The following is a 24,668-nucleotide window of genomic DNA, read 5'->3' as shown; positions in this document are numbered from 1 at the left end:
GAATGCATAGTGGCTTCTGACTTAGCTGAGAGTGGAGCTTTGTATGCATTTCAATACCAAACAAATGTCGCTGACGCTAAAACACGTTCATTCTTAACATTGCTAGATTTTTATTAATAATATAAGAAAATAAAAGTGGTGTTTGTGGACAAGAAATCTGTGAAATCTGTAAAATCCGTCCACTAGTAAATAGAAAACCAAATAAGGTTTTAAATATAAGACATCATAGGCAGAATGTAATACCAGGAAATATAAGGCTTTGTTCCTAATTTAGCACATAATTCAAAGAACACAAACAAACAAACAAAAAAAAATACATTCAATATTTGTAGGAAGAGGCAGAAAACCCACAAAAGCTGTTATGTTCCGTTTTGAAGACTAAACATTTTTGAGGCCCCGCCCCATCCTAACAAATTTTAACAAAATGGGTACAAAAATGTAACTTTTATTAAACAGGGTAAACATTTTGAATACTTTAAAAACAACAAAAAACTATCTACTTTAAGAACTGTAATAATAATAAATAAAGCTTTCTTTTGCCCCAGTGTCATGGGGGCCCTCTTGGGGGTGCACCCCACAGTTTAAACACCAGTGCAGTCTGACTACAGTAAAACAGTGACCAAAATAAAGTGTTTGTAGATGTTTGTACAAAGGTTGAATGTTGTGTGGGGCACTGTGTTCAACACACCAGTACAAGTACAGTAAGTAGCTCCTCAGGTGCTCTTCAGAAAGTGGACAAAAAAGTTATTAGAAGATTGAATCACTGGCCTGTCTCTCCAGTATGTAAAAAAAAACAAAACATGAAAAATACAAAGTAGCAGCGGCAGCCGAAACTCAAGATTCAACGCTCTCTTTACGTGTAAAATCCTTTATTTAATACACGGATGTCATGTTGACGTGTTTCCACTTAGTCGTTATCAGGATATAAAACAAGTAAAAACAGGTGCTTACAGTATGTTAGAGATCATGTGACGATCATGTGACCAAAAGGCATAAAAAACATGCATAGACAGGTAAGCATTAAACAATAAAGATATATACATTTTATGAGCTACTGTATTTTTAAAATACTAATATATCTATCATTATATAAAGTTTATACACAACCTTGTGGACCAAGAAGCTCATTAAGTGGTTCATATTAATGCATTATATTACATTATAAAACAACTTTACATATCATTAAACATGTTTTCTTCTTAATAGTTATTAGATAAAGTATAGTTGAAAACGATGATGAGAGAGAAAGTCATCTTTCTTGTCAAATACACTGTATGTACAAGACCTGTAGAGATTCAAAATGACTATTGTGTCCGCCCCACACATTTACACGACAATGTAGAATATATACAGTAGAATATAAAGACGGGACAACAACAACACAAGTATTTACAATATTTACAGTGTGAATGCAGATATTAATATGAAAAAAAATATATATAAATAGAACTATGATACACAAAAGTAAAACATTGAAGACATTTCTTGGTAGAGCTTTAAGAAATACATTACAATACATACATTTTCATGTCAAGGGAAGGAAATGCAGGACAATGTGAAATATTACACTTATGGCTGTTTTTTTTTTTTTTTCCAAATGCTTGACATGTGTAAATAATGATAGCAGCTACAATGTCGATATAATTAACAACATTAATAATGGCTGCTACTATTGGCTTTGACAGTTCCAGTTTTCTGGGCGTCTCCTGAACTAGGAAAACTTAATAGATGTGAGCATTGGCTTGGGTTGTTAATTACACCCATGTGTTTCCTGTCGCACAACAAACAAAACAAGAACAACTTAGAATGACTTATTTTCTGTCTTGTGTCTGTGAATCATCCATTTTGTTTTGTTTTTTTTTTGTCCAAGCTTTACAAATGAAAGCGAGATCTCTTTTTCCTGTTCTGTCTCACTTCAGATGTGTTTGCATGTGAAGGGAAATCGACTAAGTTTCAAGGGCGGGGGTTTGAAAACCCAAAGAGAGCTGGAGAAACCAGTTAGATTTGAAAGCTCTCTGCTAACTTTGTATTTCTCTAATCCCTCTGGCATCCGTTATTCATGAGTTACAGGCTGGCTGTAGATGAGCTCGCTGTAATTCACTGCTACTGCTCAGTCCAAACTCAATGTTTGAATAAACACATTACAGGATGACTAGTGTCACTGCCATTTGGTTGATGTTATACACAGTTCGTCCAGCTGTCACACTATACACATACTGGCACCAACTAAACAGAATAGTCTGTTGTATAGGAAATATAGTCAGTATTATATAGTTGTTGGTTATGTAAATCAGGGTTGGGGTCAATTATAATTGTAATCGTTTAATTGATAATAATTGTAATTATGGTGTAGTTAAAATTTTAGTTGTAATTTTAAAAATCTGTTGCTGTCGTAATCGTAGTTAAATTGTAATTGAGTTTAGATAATTGACGTTGTAATTGTAATTCAGTGTTCCCGCGGATCCTTAAAAACTCTTAAAAGGCATTCAATTCATGAATCTAAAAATAAGGCCTAAATTTTCATTAAAATGTATTAAATCAATGTTTCAAAAGTCTTCAATTTTAACACATAATAAGTGAGATTTTAGGATTTTTCATAGCCTCACATTCAACATTAGGAAATGTAAATTTCCTGTCCGACAAATATTATTCTGAATGGCTTTTTTTATTGGTTTTTATTTTTTGTATTTTTGTTGTTGTTTTTTAGATTTATGGCTATTTTTGTAGTATCCTTGTGTTTTTGGAGGGATTTAGATTTTTTTTTGTCTGTTTTTTGGTGTATTTTACTCTCATTTTGTGTATTTGTGTGTTTACTTTGGGGGGCTGCCAGTTACACAACTGCACTAGACACCAGAAAAAAATTGCCCTCACCCTATGTAAATTATGTCTGTTTTTCCCCCCCAAATATTGATACTGTGAAATTGGTCTTAATTTTAACTCAAATGTCAATAAAACGTTCTAAAAAGTCTTGAATTTAATTTGCCTAAAGCTGTAGGAACCCTGTAATTAGCATGAAAATTGTCAATTATAATTTAACGTAAAACTGGGAAACCATGTTACAGTTCTATGTACATTTCTACACATATGTAGTGAACAATTATTAAAATATGTTTCATATTAGGCTTTCCCACATGCTACCATTTTAAACAAAATACCAATGGAGGGATATACTGACACAAAAAAGGCTCAGACGCCCACACCAAAAATTTTAAAACCTATATTTTAATTGATTATGAAGCCTAACAAGATAATCGATAGATAAGAAAAAAAATAAAATTATAGATATTTGTTTTTAGTGTATTTAACAGCTGATTTAGGACATGTTAATATAAAAGATGCTAACAGAAAGCTAACACAAGAGGAAGGTTAACTTTTATTATAGGTTATTTATTTCAGGCTCAGTAATGTGACTAATTGTAACTGAACTTTAGTAACTGAGAACATAATTTGAATTGACTTTCTGAGGATAAAAAAAAAATATTGTACATTAATTGTAATTGGAAAAAATGCTGGTCACTGTAATCATAATTGAAAATGTAATTGTAACTGAAAAATGTATACTTGACCCCAACCCTGATGTCAATTCTTGCTTTAACATTCTCTAAAAAAGTGAAGCTAATATTTAAATGTTCATTCATGCTTGTAGTTATTGATCAACTAAAAATAAATAAAATATAGTAGAAAAACAGCTCTTTTGGATCATGAGCACAACACTATTTCTGGTGTAAAATATTTCTAAAAGGAGATAAAGTCAAAGGTTTCTGAAGCAGCAGCAGCTACTCAGAGTTAAATCACTCAGTAAGCCTGGATGGAGATAAAAATCACATTTAAATTACATTCTGTCAAGCAGACGACTTCACAAACAAGACAGGTGTTTAACTATTTTCCACGCTGATGCAGTCGGGGAACATGCAGTTGTCAAAATCTAGTGGCTTAAACTCTGATTTGCAGTGTTTAGGGTGATCAGAAGTCTGGAAAGGATTATGAAGCAAACCCAATCCCTGTGATTGCTACCCCGAGCCTGACAAAGCGTTTCATTTCATCTCTCCTCAGGTTTCCATCGCTGTGGGTTTGGCTGGCTTCGCTTGTGTCGTACTCCTCCTGGTTTTTGTTCTCATCAACAAATACGGTCGACGCTCGAAATTCGGTATGAAAGGTAAGTCTGTGTAAAAATGTCAGACTGGCATAAAAGGCAGGGAAACAATTGGAATGGTTTACTACTTTCGAGCAGTTGCATCATGATGTAATATTCATTCCCCGAGTTAATCCTCTTTGGAAACCATTGTTCTTGTAAAAATGCCTGAGAGCAGCTACTGTGGAATTCCTGCATTTTACCTCTGCTGCACTTAAAGTCATTTGGAAACATATTGTTTTCCCCCTGTGAGGCAGGGTGATTAGTCTTGTGTTGTGCAGCTATGTTCTAAATGCCAAAAGGCCTGCATTCAAACTTGCCAACACACTTGTACACATATAGACGAAGCTTGACACTATAGAAAGCATGCAGCCTAACATTTGATGAATGAACTCCCCTGAAGGATGATGGTGAATTAATTAGAAAACTGATGCTGTTCATAAAGCTGGAGATTCAAAAAGAGTCATTGGTTATTTGAGTTTAGTATTTAGTATTTGTTTTTGTTTTTTATGTTGAAAGTTTTTGATCTTGGTCGTTTAAGTCAGTGGTTCTCAACCTTTCCAGCCTGCGAACCCCAAAATAAAGGTCCCAGAAATCAGGGACCCCCACTGTACCTTAAGGTGGTTGAACACAGACATGAACATTGAAGAACAGTCATGTGGAGACAGGGTCATCTATAAGGGGGAATAAAGGAGAGAGATTTCTGAGGCCCATCCATAAAGTCAGCAAAATGATGGATCAATGTTCTATGAATCTGTGATAACCACATTTATTCATTTATCTGAATAATATTGTTATCCAGGAAAATTATTAATATTTGCGCCATAGTATATAGTCATCTTAAAGGTTAAATGGGTTAAAAGTGACCAAAAACGGTGGAAGAGGTGGTGAAATGGGATTTTAAAAATCACAGAAATTGGTTAAAAGTTGCAAATTAGAGTGGCCAAAACAGAAAGATAAAGTGGTAAAAATGTGTCAATGTTGGAACAGTTTGTTTAAACTGGCAAATAATGGGCATGACAAATCTTGAATTTGGTTAAATTGGCAAAAAAAATAAGCACGAAATATGGTGAAAAAGTGACAATAATGGGTCAACATATGCGATTATTGGGGGTAACAGTGGTAGAAAGGGTTTATAAGAGGTGAAAAAATGTTTTGAAAGTGGTAAAAAAAATATGCAGAAAAGGCATTGAAAATTTCTGGAAAAGTACCAGAACGTGGAGTATTAAAAGGAACAAAAATATGGCAAGAAAAAAATGATGAAAATAGGTTAAAATATGGTAAGTTAGATGTAGTTGCAGAAAAAGGGTAAAAACAAGCAAAAATGGGCTCAAGCTGTTCAAATAATATTTTTAGTTTCCTAAAGGCATCTGGCGAACCCTCCCAGTGTCTTGCGACTAGGAGGGTTCAAGGTTGAGAACCCCTGGTTTAAATTAAGGGAATTAGCAAACATTTTTATTGGTCAGCTTGTCACTTACATCCAACTCAGACGCCCACAGCAGCTTTGGAAATGTTTTTTTATTTCTTTATTTTTAAATTCATAAGGTATCCTGTATTGTGTAAGGTTAGCATGAACACTTGCAATGTACCATTCTCTGACTCACCTTCAATACTGTGCATGTTCATAATTAGATTCTGTAAGCTTGGTATAAAACCTCTTAATGAGCTACTTTACAGGATTACAGTTGGTTACTTACCTTAGAAAAGAATCCTCCAATGTAATTATTTCAGGGGTGACAATTATTGCGTTGGCCCTAAGCTTGCTCTCATCAACGATGAGTGGCTCAGTTACTGAGGCTTTACCAACCATTTGTAATGTACTACTTTATTTTAAACTGTTTTCACACCCAGAGATCAAAGCCACATTTCAGTTGAATTTTGGCTTTAAAATAACACATTTCATTCAATATTATTTTTATTAGGTCATTTGATGTTTTGTTTTTGTAGCTCGAGATTATGACTAAATCAAAAGTTTTTTTTAAAGACACTTGCTCAGAAAAGTTCAATACATTGCAATCAAAAAGAAATATGGAAATCTGCTGACTCTAATTACTCATCCAAAATATGATAATCTTTCAGTTTCAAACTGAAAGTAAAACTGCTATGTTGATGCCACGATGATGTGAGAAGAGCCTATTTTTAACACCGATTGTGCAGACAACATGATATTGGCACTCTCTGCTTTGAGTCTCCTTCAAAACAAGAGCCCTATTTACAAAACCGATAAAAACTAATGGAAAACTAGAAGACATGCTTTTGTTTTGAAAGGGATTTACGTTTCGCTCGCAATGCATCATGGGGCGGTTAAGTATGACTAGTATGCACACTATGCCTACTTCAAAAATGTCCCGATATAGCATACATCCGGATATTTCTCGCATACTCTATCTTTCCATAATATTTCATTGGAATGCACTCAGTAGTACTTTAGTATGACATTTCAAAATACAACCCATGTTTTTCAAGTTATGAGTGAAATGATTCATATACTTTTGGGAAACAGGGTAATAGTACAATAAAACATGTCACACGTTGAATCATTAAGTTAACCCTTTTCTTTTTTTTGGGTCATTTTTCTTTAACTTGTCAAGTTTGTAGAACCATACTGTAACGCTGTTTTAAAACAGCCTCATTGTTGCAACAAATGGACAACTTCATGTCCTCCAGACACGAGTAAAGTCCCACCAATCAATAGTGCTGTTGTTGTTGCTCTCCTTTTCATTTCCTTTCAGGCTCCAGTGTGTGCGGTCAAGCTGTTGGCACACTAGCACTCTTTAAATAGAGATGCCACTGTCAATGTGACGGATTGAGGATATAAAAGACTTAAAGAGAGGTGATGTCAGTGTGAACAATTTCCAGACCTCACACCTTTCTGCAGAAAGGCCTGATTTGTCCAATATGTGTGCGTTTGCGTGCGTGTGTTTTCTCCTTCCTTTCTTGTTCTGGAGAATCAGCTGGAAGGCTTGAAGAAGTCATTACCTTTGTATGGAGCCATAATGGATTTTCGCTCCACTAAATCACCGTGGCTCTTTTGGTTGTTGAAGTTTGATCACCGACCGCTTCTGGGCATCCAATAAAAACTGTATTTTTTTTATTTTTTCTTCATAGTTCTTTTCATATGGGCTGGCCAGATGCATGTGTGTGTGTGTGTGTATATATGAGTCAATTTGCTGGCAATACAAGACCCAGTGCCAATTCTATCTACTGGTTGTGTGTCTGTGTCTGTCACAGCTCTGACTGAATAACGGCTTTTGACTCTGTATGGTTGTGATTATTATCATTTTTTTAAAGACACTCCAAGTGTGCATGTGTGACGACTCATTCTATAGATCAGCTGTTAACCCAAATTGTCACCTTGAACATTATGCAATCAAAGCATCATGCTCATTTGAAAAAAGTGATGATTAGGTGACTTTGACACTGTTTTTTGTCAGCGGAAAATCAGCATGTCTGTAATAACTCTCATGCTTCTGTGTCATATTTTCCTCATTTCTGCATATCATTGTCCTGTCAACCCTGCTTATTTAAGTACTATTTGTATGCAACAGTATGTAAAAAAAAAAAAATCTTAGGTAATACATTCAGGCCTGAAACTGTGATTTAAACAATATTTAAATGTCCCACTAAGGGGTAGACTCATTTAAATAACTAATTTCAAAGTCTGGGGAATGTCATTTTAAATACTAAACTGTTTTCTTTCTTTTTGTTAAAATCCCTCTTGGGTCCCTGACTAATGGAAAACAAGTTGGTGCCATTGAAGGCTTTTACTTAAGATGTTCCACTTTTTTTTACAAGTTTGTCTTAACATCTTTGACATGTACTTATTAGAAGATATATTCCTAACAAAACACATTATTATGAACCATATCCTTTATATTCCCTTTTAAAAATTGGACTACTTGACCGTTTTAAAACCTGTATTCCTCCATCTTGAAATCACTGTGATTGAAAATGTCACAAACCCCCATTTGCCTGTAAAAATCCCATTATTTTTTATTGCAGTGAAGCTTTCTGCCTGCTTTTTAGATGCTTTAGCAGCTTTTTCGCTCAAAATGGCAACTTGCGCTGCTTTTGGTTGCTCCAAAAAACAAGAAAAGTTAAAGATGCCGATGTAAACGTCTTTTGTTTACCAAAAGAGAATAAAAACTGTTGTGACCTGGAAAATCTGTGAAGGCAGGGGGCAACAGTTCCAACTCTGCAGTTTGGTAGTAGACAATGAAGCAGAGAAGAAGAGCTCTCCTAAGGGACCTTTACTCTTCTTTAAACATTGCCCAGCTGACACTCTGGTGGCTGAAGTTAGCGAGTAATCACGGACTGTTGAAGATACACAAACCCTGAGGATAGTAGTCAACAGTGGAGGATCCCTTTAGTACAATGCACCTAACTCGACTTCCTGGATGCCTTCAATTACCACAAATTTAGAAATTCAACAACATCTCAATGAAACCCATTGGGAGCTCTCCTTTTTGGCAGCTGCATCACATAGAATTAATTACACAGGCAGCCAGGCTTATTTGATACTATCACTACTGACTCAAATGAAATCTGTGTGACTCAGAGAGAAAACCACAAACACTAGGAAATCTGCAAAAACGTCCAAAAACACATCTGAGTATACTTGAACTCAAGTTGTCTGGCAGCGTCATTGCTAAAGTATGTTTAGTGGCAGAGCCGGAACTGGTTTTAAGATGATTAATTACAGTTTTTTAATTAAATTGTTCTTTCTTAAACCACATTTTCTTCCAAGTTCTGATTCATGCACTATAGGCACTTAGATAATGTTGTTGTATAAATGAACATATTAGGAAGGAACATTTTCTATAACTTACTGGTTTTTCTTTGATTAGCACCTCTAGTGATTTTGTTCCCCTAAACAAAGTGAATACACTTTGGACTAACTCCCACCATGGATTTGGGAATTAGTGCCACATTGTGCTACTCTCTGTGTGTTTCTGTGGCTCAGTGACATTATTTACTAGCAGCTGCTGTATGTTTACATAAGAAGCAGATGAGGCAAGCTCTATTTTTGGCTATGTTTTGCTGTGCTTGTGTTTGGAGTAGAAATGTACAATTGGACAAGCATGTCACGTCACAAACAAAGAATGAATAATTGTAGGAAACAACGCTGAGTATGTTGTTATTGATCCATACTGAAAAGACAGATGTTTTCTGAATTGCCATGTTCATCTGAGAGTCTTCAGCACATCTGTTGGGTTTTCAGATACCATAGTGTCATCTGTCATTTATAGTTTTGTCTAAAAACAGTCTAACAATGTGCATTGTTGCAACTGACAATGGTAGTGATTGGCTGTGTTCGAAATGTCACACTCCATACTATACACTACAGACTTATACATACTGTCTGCTATATATTATAAGTATGGTTAGGATGATGACCGTTCCCACTGAAGTATACTTCCAAGATTCCCAAGATGTATTTTAAACCTAAAATGACCCATCCATCCATCCATTTTCATACCCGCTTATTCCCGTTTTTTATCAGGGTCGCGGGGGTCTGCCGGTGCCAATCTCCGGCCCTCATAGGGCGCTGGGCGGGGGTACACCCTGGACAGGGCACCAGTCCATCACAGACCTAAAATGACCCAAACTTGAAACACACTGAGGCTAAATATCTCTGTTGATTCTCCACATTTGAAAGTTCTGAAAACATTTTAAGCAAGAAAGTGACCAAGAAAAAAATATCAACATGTGGTCATTTCATCCAATAAACTCGCGGAAACACATTTTTTTCTGACATTTCAGAGATTTTCAGAGATTGTGCCACTGACAAAACTTCTGGTTAACTTCAAAACAAGAGCATGGTTTACAAAAGTGTTTAAAACTCATAGCTTGACAACAGCCCCAGGATGATTTTACGTTCTGCTCGTAATGCATCATGGGGCTGTTGAGTATGACTAGTCAGGCCCAGAAATGTCCTGATATAGTATACGTTGGGTATGACGTCTCCACATCGGCCGCCTTCCGGATTAAGAATGGAGTGAAGCAGGGATGTGTGCTTGCCCCCACGCTATTTGGCATCTTCTTCTCATAACCGCTGTCACACGCATTCAATTCATCTGACGATGGCGTATACCTACACACAAGAAGTGACGGGAAGCTTTTCAACCTCGCACGTTTTCAAGCAAGGACCAAAGTGCGAAAAGGCCTGATCGGTGAGATGCTCTTCGCAGATGATGCCACTCTGTCATCACCATTAGAGGAAGCACTCCAGAGGCTGATCAACTGCTTTTACGAAGACTTTACTATGACTATTAACCTCAATAGGTCCAACATCATGGGACAAGATGTACGCAGCATTCCAAGGATCACCATTGAAATCACACCCTACATTTGTTGAGAACTTTACCTATCTTGGCTCAACAATATCCAGTAATCTCTTTCTTGATGCTGAGCTTAACATCAGCATTGGCAAGGCATCAACAATAATGGCTAGGCTCTCTAAGCGTGGCTGGGAGAACACACACCCATACAGGCATACGGCAAACTGACCAGAAGAGAGTACAGCAGTGGGAGGAGAAGCAAGAACGCAGAAAAAGAATACTAACACCAGCATTGAATCAAACACCTAATGTGACATTGTATGCAACAATTGCAATAAGGCATGCCTTTTCAGATTTGGCTTATACAGCCATAGCAGACGTTGCACCATTATAAACTGACAAACACCATAAGGAAATCAACGGGAAATAATATTTGTAATTTTAAGTGTAAATAGAACAAATGCCAGGCAACATAATCTCAATTGAGTTGTACTTGAACATGAATATTTGAAGATGTAATTGTAATTTAAAAATGTAAATAAACCCAACCCTGATGCTAACAGTTAGCTTTTCAATGAATTACATGTACCGAATGTGTGAAAGATTTGAACCCTGATAACAGGACTAGGAAATGCTGATCAAAGCAAATGGAAGATCAATAAAATCTGAGCCACGTGTTTGAAAGTCAAGGCAGTGGAAGGTGTGAAAACACTATTCATGTTTATTCAGAGAAACCCATTTAATCATCACTGCATCTGTGGCAGAGTTGAGCAAACCAAGGCTTTAAAAAAAACAAAGGATGCTGGGAAAAGCTATTTTAATTCAAGATGGGATTTGGTCATTACTATTGGTGTTACTACCTGGTCATATAGACAGGTGGATAAACACCAGTTTAACCATCGATTCACACAAACCTGCAGTGAAGGTCTAGCAATAACACTTAGCTTCCTGTTAGCCTTTGTGACTCAGCCATGTGTGTCAGGGCGACTTATCCTGCTCTCTGCTGCATTACCTGAACCAAGCCTGGGGATGATTAGCCCACACACACACACACACACACACTCTGGTAGCATGGCTGCTCACCTGCTACAAGCAGCTCACTCTGCCCACTCAGGCAAACACACCACCATGTAATGTGTATTTATTTGCACAATGACTTCACCTTCTACGTGACCTTACCCCATGCTAGTCATCTTACTTAACTTAATAAAGAATTAACTTAGGGTGATCATACATCTGGTTTTACACAGACATGTCCTCTTTTCACGTCCCCTGTCCGGGGATATTTTACAAATTCATGAAATTGTCCAGGTTTTCTATGGACCTTGAACACATCTCGGAAACGCCTCTAATTACATGAGTTGCCATAAAATGGTCGGTTTTTGCAGAATTAGAAACTAGGAAAACATATACATATATATGTGTAGTTTTTTTAAAATTTATTGTAAACAGTTTTATACATTCTAAATTGTGTATATTTGTTGAAAAATCTGTTATTCATGTTTTAGTTGTTGTGTTTTTCTTAATTTTGAATTTATATTACACTGGTAGAACATGTACTAAATGGTAAAAACAACTGCCAATTATTGGAAGTCTAAAGTGTTATAGAAAACAAGGTAAAATCACTTCCTCATAGGATATTTACTGACCATTTTATTGACAAAATAAGCAAAAAAACCCAGGCAGAGATGTTAATATTACAGGTGTCAATGGGTAAGAGATTGTAACTCCGAAGGTTTATATGAGATTATTATAATGCATAACTCCAGTTACCACTGATTTCAGATTAGAAGGTTGATTCCAGAAAACTTAAAGTACTTTTTGAGTATGCCGAGGTTTTTGAAAATGAAAATATTGTCACCCTAGTTAATTATACTTCATATTTATTTTCAGGTTTTTGACACCCTTTTATATATATATATATATATATATATGGCGACTTGCCCAAAAGGTCCAGAATCAAGAGAATTTTTTATGTTTTTTTTAATTTGTCTTTCTTACCAAGTTCTGTGTGGATTCTAGGAATAATGTGTAAAGCAGGAGATGATCCCACCTCTGGCTGTAGACATTAAGCTACACAGACAAAGTGTTTGATCCAATATGGCTCAGACAATACATTAATTACTCTGTTGATATAGTGTATATGCACACATGAATGTATAAAACACAAATAAATACATGTTGTTGAGTGGGGTAACCTATGAAAAGAGGGAATGGAACCTCGGAGAGAATGCAAAGAATTTCTTATCTTTGAAATGACAAATTTAATTACTTACATCGTGACTTACATCACGTGTCAAACTCATGGGGGGAGAAAGTAAAAATGACAGAGAAAACATGAATTATTGTGTAAATGAAAATTAACAATTTTTGCAGGGACTCACAGTTTTCCCGGTTCTCACATCGAATGATTGCAGTCATTTTTAATGTTAAACTGTTTAAAAAGACTCAAAATTCTTACAAAATCTTAAATATATAACATAATATTTCCTTAATCAAATAAAAATAGGTCACGAATCTAGGAAATTTAAAGTGAAGATCCTGTTGGGACTGACATCTACCACTTATTGCTTGAATGTTTTGGTTATGTCACAGATGACATTAGCGGTAGTAAATAAACAAGCACCATCCTATAATGGGGGAAAACTATCTGTTCGTCTTCTGTTTGTTCAATGACAAAAATGTCTTTTTTTTTAAAAACATAAGTGATTTACATCCTACATATGGAGTACAACTATGAAAAAACACTACCAGAAGAAGTCAGGGGATGATGTAAGACTAAGTTATCAGTGCTCAGGATATTTGAGTGTCCATACAAAGTCCCAGCCAACACTTGGGTGAACAATACAAAACATTGACCGAATTTCACCTCCCAACTTTACAATTACCTAATAACTGAACCCCGCAAGGAACCGGCACGGTGAAAAATTCTGCGTTAGAATCCTCACATGCCATTAAAGGTGCAGTCTGCAACTCTTATAAAAGTGACTTTTTGAAATATTTGCTAAAGCTGTCCTGATGTAAGGACAGCTTTACATGAAACTAGTAATTTGTGTGAATAAAACAGGCTCATTGAGTTCCCCCTGCTGCTCCAGCAGCCTTTGGCAGATTGCCAGAATGCACCAATCAGAGCCAGGATTGTGTTTGATGGACTGTCTGATAGCTGTTGCTCACAGTCCCCGCCCCTTTCCCGAGATTGAAGCACCATCTTTTTTTTTACAGTGTATGGAGTAGAAGATTTAATTAGCAAACTTACTGATAGAAAGGGAATTACTGCTGCTTGATTTACATTATGTTTGATTTGTAATTGTTACACCAGAACTGTGTGGTGTAATTGTTGTTCGTGCATGCGCAGCAGCCTTCGTGTGGGCCGCTGTAAGTGACACTGTGTTGTTGCTGCTGCTGCTGAGGTGTGTGCACATTGAGAGAGAGAAGTGCTGCAGTAATGTGCTTTTAAAAAAGCATGTTATATAACTGTGATGTTGCTGTCGGACTAACGTTAGCTTGTTAGCTCCTCTGAGGGAGGGACTTTGAAAAGTTTGGAGGCAGGGCAAGAGAGCAACAGGGAGGGAAGGGGAGAGTGGGATCTGAGAGTTGCGGACTGCACCTTTAATCACAGTGTACGTTTTAAGGGAGCTACAACAAATATAAACACAACATACTGTGTTGCCATCTAGAATGAAAACTAAAGCCACCAAGATGACACTAAAATCCTAGATCCTCATTTCAGATCTTATCTTACCCGTCATGGAATGTAGGGTGGACACGTAGGCATGAGAAGTTTTTGGAGACCGTTTTTACCCATCTGTACTATGAAGGAAAGCCAGCGTTTTCTTTGTTTTTCTCTTTTAGGATGATATAAAAAATTATAACTGTATTATCTTTTACAATGAGCGAACAGCCAAACACACAACAGCTCTTCTGCATGGCGAAACCTCTTCTGTTACAACGGGGAGTCAATAATTTGTTAACGTTGTTTTCCCCCAATCGAATACGGCGACTGGCATTGCTAGGAAGAAACATCACAACTTTACCTGGACGTCCGACTTCCCGAATCGTCAGTTGCTTACATTATTTGTATTTTATGTTTACGTAGAAATGCAAACTTGGGCAAAATAATGTTGAAATTTCCCCATAAAATCTGTGGCCCACTTGTGATCAAACTGCTCTTTGTTTGGCCCCTGAACTAAAATGAGTTGGACGGGGCGACTTACATCATTCTATATCACATTTTCTTAGATAAATATGTTCTTACAGGAAGTGTTGTTCATTTTGTCTTCGATGCAAGGCCTAAAGCATCAGCAACAGTGACACTAAGCATCCACTCCACCCTCAGCCTTTTGCCCAGTTGCCACGGGAGCATCATGTTAATTGGCTGTAATTCATTGGTGTATACACAAGCAACAGATGGAGACTGCCAAGAAAACAGCAACGGGCGCAACAGGAAGTGCTCTCCCCTCCCCTGTCAGTTTATCTGCTGCTGCTGCTATCTGCGCCCAAAAAAAAGGCATTTTTAGGAGGTAAAGTTTATCTTTCTGCTGCTTCTGTCATCATATTGTGGTGTTTTTCCAACCATCTCTGCAGTTCTGCGTCTGATGCACGTATCCAGTGCCTTTAGTTAAACCCCTAAAAGGATTTAGATGCAGCCTCTCATCCTCAGCAGGATCTCACTAGTCCATCTGTGGATATTTTTTTCCACTTTGTATGGAAAATGGTAATACAAAAAAACGGGTCTGTTTATTTATTTATTCCACATAAAAGTTGCATGAGAGTTTTTTTTCCAAGGAGTTTGGCTGTGATGCTCAGAGACAGGGAGGCCAGCGGCAGAAGCTGAGTGTATGATGTTCCTGATACAAACAGGATTTCTAGTTCTTCTTTTATTTTCATTTTATTTTGGAAGCTTCTGTGCTTGAGTGCTAATAGCTAAAGTGCCTGTGTCCTCTTGATGTATTTCTGTGGAGATGGACGTGGCTTGGCGGTGCCATGCATTTAGCTTCCACTAAAAGGGTCAGTCTGCAGAGCGGGGCCTGCACTTTGACTGGGTGTTTCAAAGCTTCTTTCTTCATAAGTCTCCAATATCAATAAGTCACAAGGCTGTCCTTGGTATGCTGACTTTAACAATAGCTTAATATAGCAGCTATAAAGTGTTGAGATGTGGGAAAAAAAAAAAAAAAAAGCAGAAAAGGAAGAGCACTTTCTCATATGCTGTGTCTTCCTGGGGAGAAGTATTCAGAAAACAACAAGTTAGCTTGTTTTTTTTTTTTTTACAGTTCAGAGAAGCTACAAGAGCTCAACCGTGTGTCCTTCTATGTTAAATCCAATATTTTTGTTGCACACAGAAGCTGGGTTTCCATTACAGATTTTCGCAAAATAAAAGCGATGTTTCTAAACGTCGACAAACTAATTGAGCTTTGAACGTGTTTCCATTGAAGATTTGTTTTGGAACCTCATAACTCCCGTGAAATCTGATCTTTGCTGCAGGAAGATGGATGCTCCAAACCTCCTTATAGCACTTTATTGTTTCATGTCTAATGTGGCAGTAATAATTCTTTAGTATAATGCTAATAAATCTGTCTCTCCTCTTCTGTTTACACGTATTGTGCCATGTTTTCTTAGTGAGAAGTGGTCATGTGACCAGGTACGTCATGTAATTGCGGAAAAAGTGTTTATATAGCGCTTTTGTGATACATTCAATATCGGAACGTTTGACATTGCTCCTCATGAAAGCATAAAAAGCTTTTTGCAATATTTGGCTGTTTCCATCACCAGTTTTTATTGCGCTATTTAGATTTTGTGCATTTCCAAGAGTAATGACAACACAGCTATAGAAATCAGAAGTTATTTGTAATAGATGTGCCTTTTTGTTTGTGCTCTATACCAGTGTTTCTCAAATGGGGGTACGTGGTACGCAATTGCTCTACATAGGGTAATACTACTAATAATAATAATGCATGCTTTATCATAGACACTCAAAGTCACTTTACAGAATTAAGGCATTATTCTTTCACTCCACACTTGGTGGTGGTAAGCTACTATTGTAGCTACAGCTGCCCTGGGACAGACTGACGGAAGCGAGGCTGCCATAGTGCGCCATCGGCCCCTCCGACCACCACCAACACTCACTCACACACTACATTCATACTAGGCAATATGGATGAAGTGCCTTGCCCAAGGACACAATGACAGATACCACTAGAGCGACTGTCCCCCACTGTGGCACCTGGAATTCTCAGTGGTCTCCCATCCAACTACTAACCAGGCCCAGACCTGCTTAGCTTAACAAATTAAAGCATTACTAATATGGGCTTTTATGTTTATTTTTAGTTAAAAATGATAATCATAAGAATGATGATGAAAATGATCTTGATTACAACATAAACTGAAAATACAAAGGTCAGTGTTGGTCCCACACCAGGAGAGAGATGACTGGAAACAATAAAAACTGTAGGAATAAATCTATTTAGGAGGAACTAAATACTGTTTAATTCCACTTATTCACAATGAGATTCTCTAAAATGTGTGTTTTAATTCATTCATTCCATCATTGTGTTCTATAGTTGTTTTTCATAGTACTCTGAGCAAAAGTGGTAGTTCAACAAAGCGGGGTACTTGAGCCAAAAAATACTTTGAGAACCACTGCTCTATACCATGTAAACATGGTCCGAAATAAATGAAATAAAATCAATGATTTGGTAAGGATCATTCTGACATTCAGGAGGATATATTCAATGACTTATGCATGGACAACACACCATGAAAACAATAAATAACTTAGTTTCAATAATACTAGTGCTTGTGATATGACCTTGAAGACCAATGACGTTTTATGCTTAGAATGTAATAAAAAAAATACTAGGAGTCCACTCAGCTGTATTCATTGTGTTTCATTAAGAGCGTTGCCAACACTGTAATACACTAATGAAAGATTCTCATTTCCACCTCAGCGTTCTATCGACCAATGACTGACAAACACTTTCAACACTGCAACCACATGGATGTAAAGCTTTTTTCTTAAGTATAGTATAGTAATGTAGGATATATACATACAGTATATTAATTGTATTCAGAAGAACTACAAATTGGTAAGGTTGGATTTCGCCACCAGGGAATTTAAATATAATCCTTTTCTATACTCCGGTAGCCATAATAACACGACTCATGAACGGCAACACAATTTATTTATGTCACTTTATTGAGTAACTGCTTCTTATTTGAAGTCTATTTGAAGAAAGGACACAATATTCTATTTAAAGATACATTACAACCTGCCCACATAACAATATAAATGAGCTCTTTGCACAGTTCTTGTTCAAACAGAAAGTTCTATTATATTCTATTCTATTCATTTTGAGGTGATCTTTTGTTGAAAATCAGCTTTTTTGTGTATGACAATAAATGTTCATATGTTTAGTGTTTTTTTCTATTTTTTAATCCCATTCATTTTGGTTTTACAGCCTTTTGTCATTGGCTGTCCTATTTAAATTTATCTCTTCCTCACCCTCCGCGGGCGGTCTCTCTTTTTTCCTCCAAGCTCGGGTCCTCTACCAGAGGCCTGGGAGCTTGAGGGTTCTGCACAGTATCTTTGCTGTTCCTAGAACTGCACTTTTCTGGACCGAGATGTCTGATGTATTTTCTGGGGGTCACTGCCCCGAGTGCCCCAATGACCACGGGCACCACTGATGCCTTCACCCTCCAGGTTTTCTCCAACTATTCTCTGAGCCCCTGGTATTTCTCTAGTTTCTCGTGTTCCTTTTTCCTGATGTTGAAGTCGCTTGGTATTGCTATGTAGACCACAACGGCTTTCCTCTGCTCTTTGTCCACCACCACAATGTCCGGTTGGTTCGCCATTACCATTCTGTCCGTCTGTATCTGGAAGTCCCACAGGATCTTGGCACGGTCATTCTCTACCACCTTTGGAGGTGTTTCCCACTTTGACCTTGGGGTTTCCAGCCCATACTCTGCACAGATGTTCCTGTACACTATACCAGCCACTTGGTTATTGCGCTCCATGTAAGCTTTCCCTGCCAGCATCTTACACCCTGCAGTTATGTGCTGGATTGTCTATATATATATATATATATGTATATAGTTGAGTTTCTTACATTACATTCACAGTAAGTCAAGTTATTATGAACTTACATACAACCTCACAAACACCTCAAGTGCAATCTTTATCCCAGAGGGCTTAGATTATGCTGATTTCACACAGGAACAGAATGTTGCATTATGGGTACTAATGAGTTTGTTTCCTTAATGAACGTTAAAGAACCAAGTCCCACCAGACAGCTAAGAAGAAAAAAAAGTAGAGCTTGGACAGCACTTTCCACGTCTTCTAATATAGACCTGATCGCTCCCTGTTGGCAATGTGGTGTCAGCAAAAAGTTGTTTAATTGCTCCTCTCGTGATTATAATCAAACAAGTCACATGACACACAGGCTAAATATATATAGTATAAAGAAATGATTAATGAAGTCATGGCTAACTTTTAAGGAACTGGTATTAAACCTTTAGATGCCAGAATTTTTATATCAAAATTCCACAATGGATTTTAATTTCACGAGGACTTAGTTGGTCTGATGGTAGTAAATTAAATAATTCAATCACAGGTGGTTGCCATATGGTTCCTGTGTCAAACACAAGGCCCGGGGGCCAAATTCGGCCCTTTAGAGCAGTGATTCCCCACCTTTCTTGTCTTGTGTACCCCTTGAGTCTTTTTGTCACACCACGATTACCCCCTCACTCATATATGTTCATGACTCTCCAAACGTAGAACATAACACAACTGAATATTCAACGCAAATAATTTTGTTTCATCTTCATAATTTGAACAATTAATATGCAGGCATTATCGTCTTTTTTAACTCGAATTAAACATAAAATGATGTTGCCTTCAAGGCAATAAAATAATAAATATAAGAAATAATATTATTGTAAACACTTGTATTATTAATACTGTATTATTAATCCTAACATATTATGATTATATTGTTATTAACGAAAAATAATAGTTGAAATTAGAAAAAAATAAGAACTAAAAATAATAAGTAATGTAAATAAATACATACAAAACAAATAAATAACCTGTCTGTGTTATATATAACGTTCATGACACAAAAGGAGCCTCTTTGAATATGTCCCCTTTAAACAGGCATTTAAACTTTAAAAACAAGTCATAGCTCACACGCACCATTTTATTGAAGGACTTATGAAATGACTGAGAATATTTTTTTATTATCTTGGAAATAAATTCTTAATTTTCCCATGTACTCCCTGTAATGTGTTCACGTACCCCTAGGGGTACGCGTACCGCTGGTTGGGAAACACTGCTTTAGAGCATCAAATTCAGCCCGCAGGATAAAGTCGGAATTTCAGAAAACATGAAATATTATGTAAAAAAGGAAAGTAAATCAGTTGTAGATTTCTCAGCCCTTCCAAACACATAAATTCAATGAATTTCCACAATATTTGACAGGATGCGCAGTTTTCATTTTCAATTACAAATTGCAATTTTATTTAAATTATAACACATTTTTTTTCCCAAATTTAATACAAATTAGTCACAAACTCAAGAAAATATAAAGATTAAATATTCTCTAGCAGAATAATGTTAAAATTGCTTGTTTTCCCGCCTAAAATTTGCTGCCCACTTGAGATCAAACTGGTTCGTATTTGGCACATTTAACACCTCTGCCATGTGAATTCACACAACCTTTTACAGAAAATAAACTCATTTATGCATTTGATTTTGAGTAGTTTTATTAATTGTAATAATATTTGTCAAAAAGTTAGAAAAAGTTCATGTAGAAATCTGAATTGCATATTGCACATTGCTAAAGGTCCTTATTTTCAAGCTAATTCACAAGCTCATCAAAGTGTTGGATCTACCGTCACTACGAAACTTTATCTCTCAATTAAATCCATACATTTCTATCAGTATAGTTCCTCAAGCTGTCAGTGGAGGTTGACAGTCACTGTCAACACAATTACACACATATGCACCCTCACTGTCCCCGTCACTGTCACGACGTGACCAATCACCATCATCAGGAGGAAATATTTTCCCTCAGAGTCAGAATCGGCGCTTTCCGACAAAAGTCATTCGGAAGTGAAATAACTTTTCCTACAGTTATCTGCTTTCAATGTGATCTGTATTTCTCATCCAGCTCACCTTTTCCTTCGCTCTAGCCTCGCCCTCATCCTGTCCTGAAGTGTCAGGTTTTTTTTTTCTTTATATTTTCTTTTTTTTCTTGAGAAATGTTAAATTAAACACACCTCTTAAGGCTTTTGTTTTGAAGCAAAAAGTATTTGCTATAAAAACATTGAAACGAGGAACAAGATTGTTGACGTCATGGTCTGTTTTATATAGCATCACCCTATGTCACACTAGTATGACTTTTGCACTTAAAGGGTTAAGTTAGATACATATGTACCAATTATTTAGTACAAATTTCCACCAATTCCAAAAAGTACAGGTTTATTATATACAACATAATCTCACTGGAAATGATTAATATTTTTTTTTTTGTGCGTACCAGCACAACTTCTCTATTATTGCTGCGGGACACGACTTTCACATCATGTGTTTCTATAGGATTTTATTTTGTACATTTACATCTTATTAGAACATTTCATTCAGGTTGAGGTGAGGGTAAGTGTTGTGTTTAAAGTGTTAAGTCCCTTTGACAAACATCGGTTTGTCACGCAGACCGAAAACATTTCATGGCAAGGATCATGAAAAAAGTTATTCGCAGCAGCACGAAAAATGTGAAGAAATCGCGTTGCTATGCACAAATAGTTATATGAAGTGTTTTTTGTGAGTTTCCCATTTTTGGGGGGGGGGGGTTCCTACCCACAAAATGATTCTTTTTATTGCAAATTTAAAATTGTCCAAATAATTTAGTTTTAAAAAAAATGTATGTCATAACATAATTGTAAATAGTATTTATAATTACATACCTATGTTCCCATGTGGTTGCAGTGTTGAAAGTGTTTGTCAGTCATTGGTCGATAGAGAATCTTTCATTATTGTATTACAGTATTGGCAACGCTCTTTATGAAACACAGTGAATACAACTGAGTGGACTCCTAGTATTTTTTTTATTACGTTCTACGCATTAAATGACATTGGTCTTCAAGGTCATATCACAAGCACTAGTATTATTGAAACTAAGTTATTTATTGTTTTCATGGTGTGTTGTCCATGCATAAGTCATTGAATATATCCTCCTGAATGTCAGAATGATCCTTACCAAATCATCCTTCTGTTGCTCTTGTGCTATAGTGTATGTGTATATATATATATATATGGTTGTGTTCTTAAAAGTAAGAGTTTTTTTTTGACCCAGCAGTAGCAAAATTGTAATTGTTTTTGAATCCCTTCGTCTATAGAAAAAAAAAAACATTCTGAGTTAGTACAGTACTTTTTTTAGGACACACTGCACACAGATGTATTAACTGCTAACTTAAACTTTCTTCAGGGATTACTAGACTAGGTCTCGAAGTCGGAGATGCTTCGCGTTTCCACACCCGAACACAAATGTAGTCTGCCTTCTCTGCTGCCATGATCTATAAAAACGTGTAAGCCAGCAGTTTATAGAGATGGTGTAAACGTAAGCACAGGTTAAGTGAGGATAGATGTGTTATAGTCAAACAGCTGCAGCCTTAGCAGCTTAACATCTTATATCTTTGCTCTACTCTGTAAAATCTATCCGTAATTGTTGTAATTCCACAGGAATATACTTTTTTTTTCCCACTAAGTCTTAAAACTTAAGAAAAATCACACGCTGTGAAGTTGATTCAGCGTGATAAATAATAATAACCATTGGAGGAAACGGCTCATGTTATGTAACATCTAAATGTGTGGTGTTTGAGGCTCACGCCTACGCTGCACTGGACAAATCAGTGGTTTCTAAAGTAGAAGCAGAAGCTTGAATAAACTCCACGCACTTTTTTTTAAAAAAAAAAAAGAAAAAAAAGACACATTTATTCATGTCATTTATATTTTGATAATTTTGTTCACAATACTGTAATTTATGTGTTAGAGACATATCTGTGAGATATGACTGTTATTGCCTCAGCACCATGTTGGATGTCTTCTGAAGCCCACAAGACAAAGTCGTTATAGGGAAATGCATTCTACATAGAAATATACATGTCAGAAATCACCAAAAAGCCTAATAGCCAGAACAAAAACTGATATATAGTCAAGATAAAGAAAAAAATCACGTCTTTTATTAGTTTTTCCCCTAGCCTAGTCTAGACCATTCATGCGCAAACCTACTTGCATACAAATTAAACTGAGGATTATTAGATGGTTATGTCAGGGAGGACATGGAAACCCTGCATAATAAAGCACGGATGGAGAGGCGTGACTCACCCACACACTGCAGTTAGTTACAATTATGGTGATGAGCACCAGAACCACTGAGAACATGCCCCACAGGTGCCAGACATGCAACCCGCAGGCACTGCACTGATGAAGCCCTGGTGGAGAAAGCCATTATACACATGTCCAAAGTCATTGGTTAACAGTTGATGGGAGAAGGCCCTGCTGCTCCACCAGTGCTTCATAGCATGATCGATGCTAGCATCACAGCATTTTGACGCAGAAATGACATTAGCAAAAATGATCGGAAATGTCTCCTAATGTTTCTTTTATGATATAAGACATTTTGTTTCATAGTTTTCCCCTATTTAACAGTTCCTTTTTTTTAACACTCAAAAGTATCTCTAAATATAGGGACTGCTGATGGAGTCATGCTGAAATGGCATCTGCTAGAGGAATTCTGGTGTTTTTTAATTATCTTCCCATCCGCTGTCCTTTTTGTCAGGTGAGCTGAACGGCTGATTGAAGTAGCCATTGTGTTAAACACCCTATGATTTACTGTTGTGTCATTGTTCGGATTGTAATCTTGTATTTGTCTGTACATTTTATACAGAAAAGTTAAAAAAAGGACATCTATAATTCATGTGTGCTAATGCACTTTTAGAACAAAATAGTTGCCTTTTTTTGTACCTGCTGTAATTGACTCACCACTCATTTCATCCTACAAAATCTGTCACACAGAAACCTGGGATCATAGTTGTATGAATCTACTTTTGCACGCCAAAGACTAATATGAAAACTACTAGAAATATAAAAATAAAATGTGTGTGCAAAATTTGGATTTGATCTAAAAAGGCATTTAGCCAGAAGGCAGCATGTTTGACCAGATGGGAGCATATGCTGAGAGTAGTAGGACCTTAGTTTGACGTCTGACCGTGATGACCTTTTGCCACATGTCATTCTCTGACTCTTTTATTTGGATGTGAAAGACTCCACAGCACACAGTATTCAGTATTATATGTGACGGGCCATGAGAGAAACAGGAACATATCGACCAGGGGGTATCTTGAGTTATTTCATGATTCTGAGCATTAAATAGTGTCACACACAAATAATTTTTTTAATGTTGTCACTCTCTAAAGTACAAAAAATTGTGAAGTTTTTGCCAACAATGGTTATGAATAGCTTTTTTAATCGTTTTATTTCCAATTCAGAGTCACAATGAATATCTCTCCATCCAGTATATGGGTGAATTGAAGCACATGCTTTTAGAAACACTTTCACTTTTAGCGCCTGTATTCTGCTTGTTTCGCCTTCATCGGATGAGCTGAGGTGTTACGCAAGATTTCCATTGAATGGTAACTGTTCTGAAACTGCTCCGCTGCTGAACATCTCTGTGTTCCACCGTCCGTCAATACCCACTGGCTGCATCTTTGATGCGCACTGTTGTGCTTCCCGGACAGCAGGACTCACGAGGACTCACGAGATATTGCGTAGTTACGTGTAGTCGCGCTGTATAGCTTGTTGTAGTCTATAAAGAGAACCACAAAACCATATAAACAGTTTTTTTGTCGTTTGAGAGGATCAGAAGAAACTCAACGTGACCCTGCCCTGTAGATATGATTCAACCATGGATAAGTGCAACATTCATATTTATATACAAAACAGATCCACCTTTAAAATTAAGTGTTTTAATTTGAAAATATTCCCAATGTGTTAGTGTGTGTCGACTTCCTGTCCTGCACGAGCTGATCTTTGGGGAATTTATCCGCAGTGCTCTGGTGTCCAGACAAAACAGAACTTCTGCCTATGTGTTGTGGAGGGTTCTGGACTATCAGACTCGTTCTGGAGCCTCACCCTTGTTGATACTTCAACTAGAAAGCGACGTATCAAACAGCTGGCTATAGTTATATGACTTAAGCTGCTGCTG

At 36.8% G+C, this 24,668-nt stretch overlaps 1 protein-coding gene across 4 annotated transcripts in view; it reads left to right on the top strand.

The window, feature by feature from the left end:
- ntrk3b (neurotrophic tyrosine kinase, receptor, type 3b) overlaps nt 1-24,668 on the top strand; it is a 497,810-nt gene that overhangs the window by 351,646 nt on the left and 121,496 nt on the right. For 3 of the 4 annotated variants that reach the window (XM_028441230.1, XM_028441234.1, XM_028441221.1), the window contains one exon: nt 4,054-4,156. In XM_028441230.1, the coding sequence (XP_028297031.1) occupies nt 4,054-4,156 (103 nt within the window). The remainder of the gene's footprint in view (nt 1-4,053; nt 4,157-24,668) is intronic. The other variant, XM_028441225.1, reaches the window with a different exon arrangement.

The sequence above is a fragment of the Gouania willdenowi genome, chromosome 3, assembly GCF_900634775.1.
Source record: "Gouania willdenowi chromosome 3, fGouWil2.1, whole genome shotgun sequence".
Classification (NCBI taxonomy): domain Eukaryota; kingdom Metazoa; phylum Chordata; class Actinopteri; order Blenniiformes; family Gobiesocidae; genus Gouania; species Gouania willdenowi.
The sequence above is the reverse complement of the archived record's forward strand: the minus strand, read 5'-3'. Positions and strand labels throughout refer to the sequence as shown.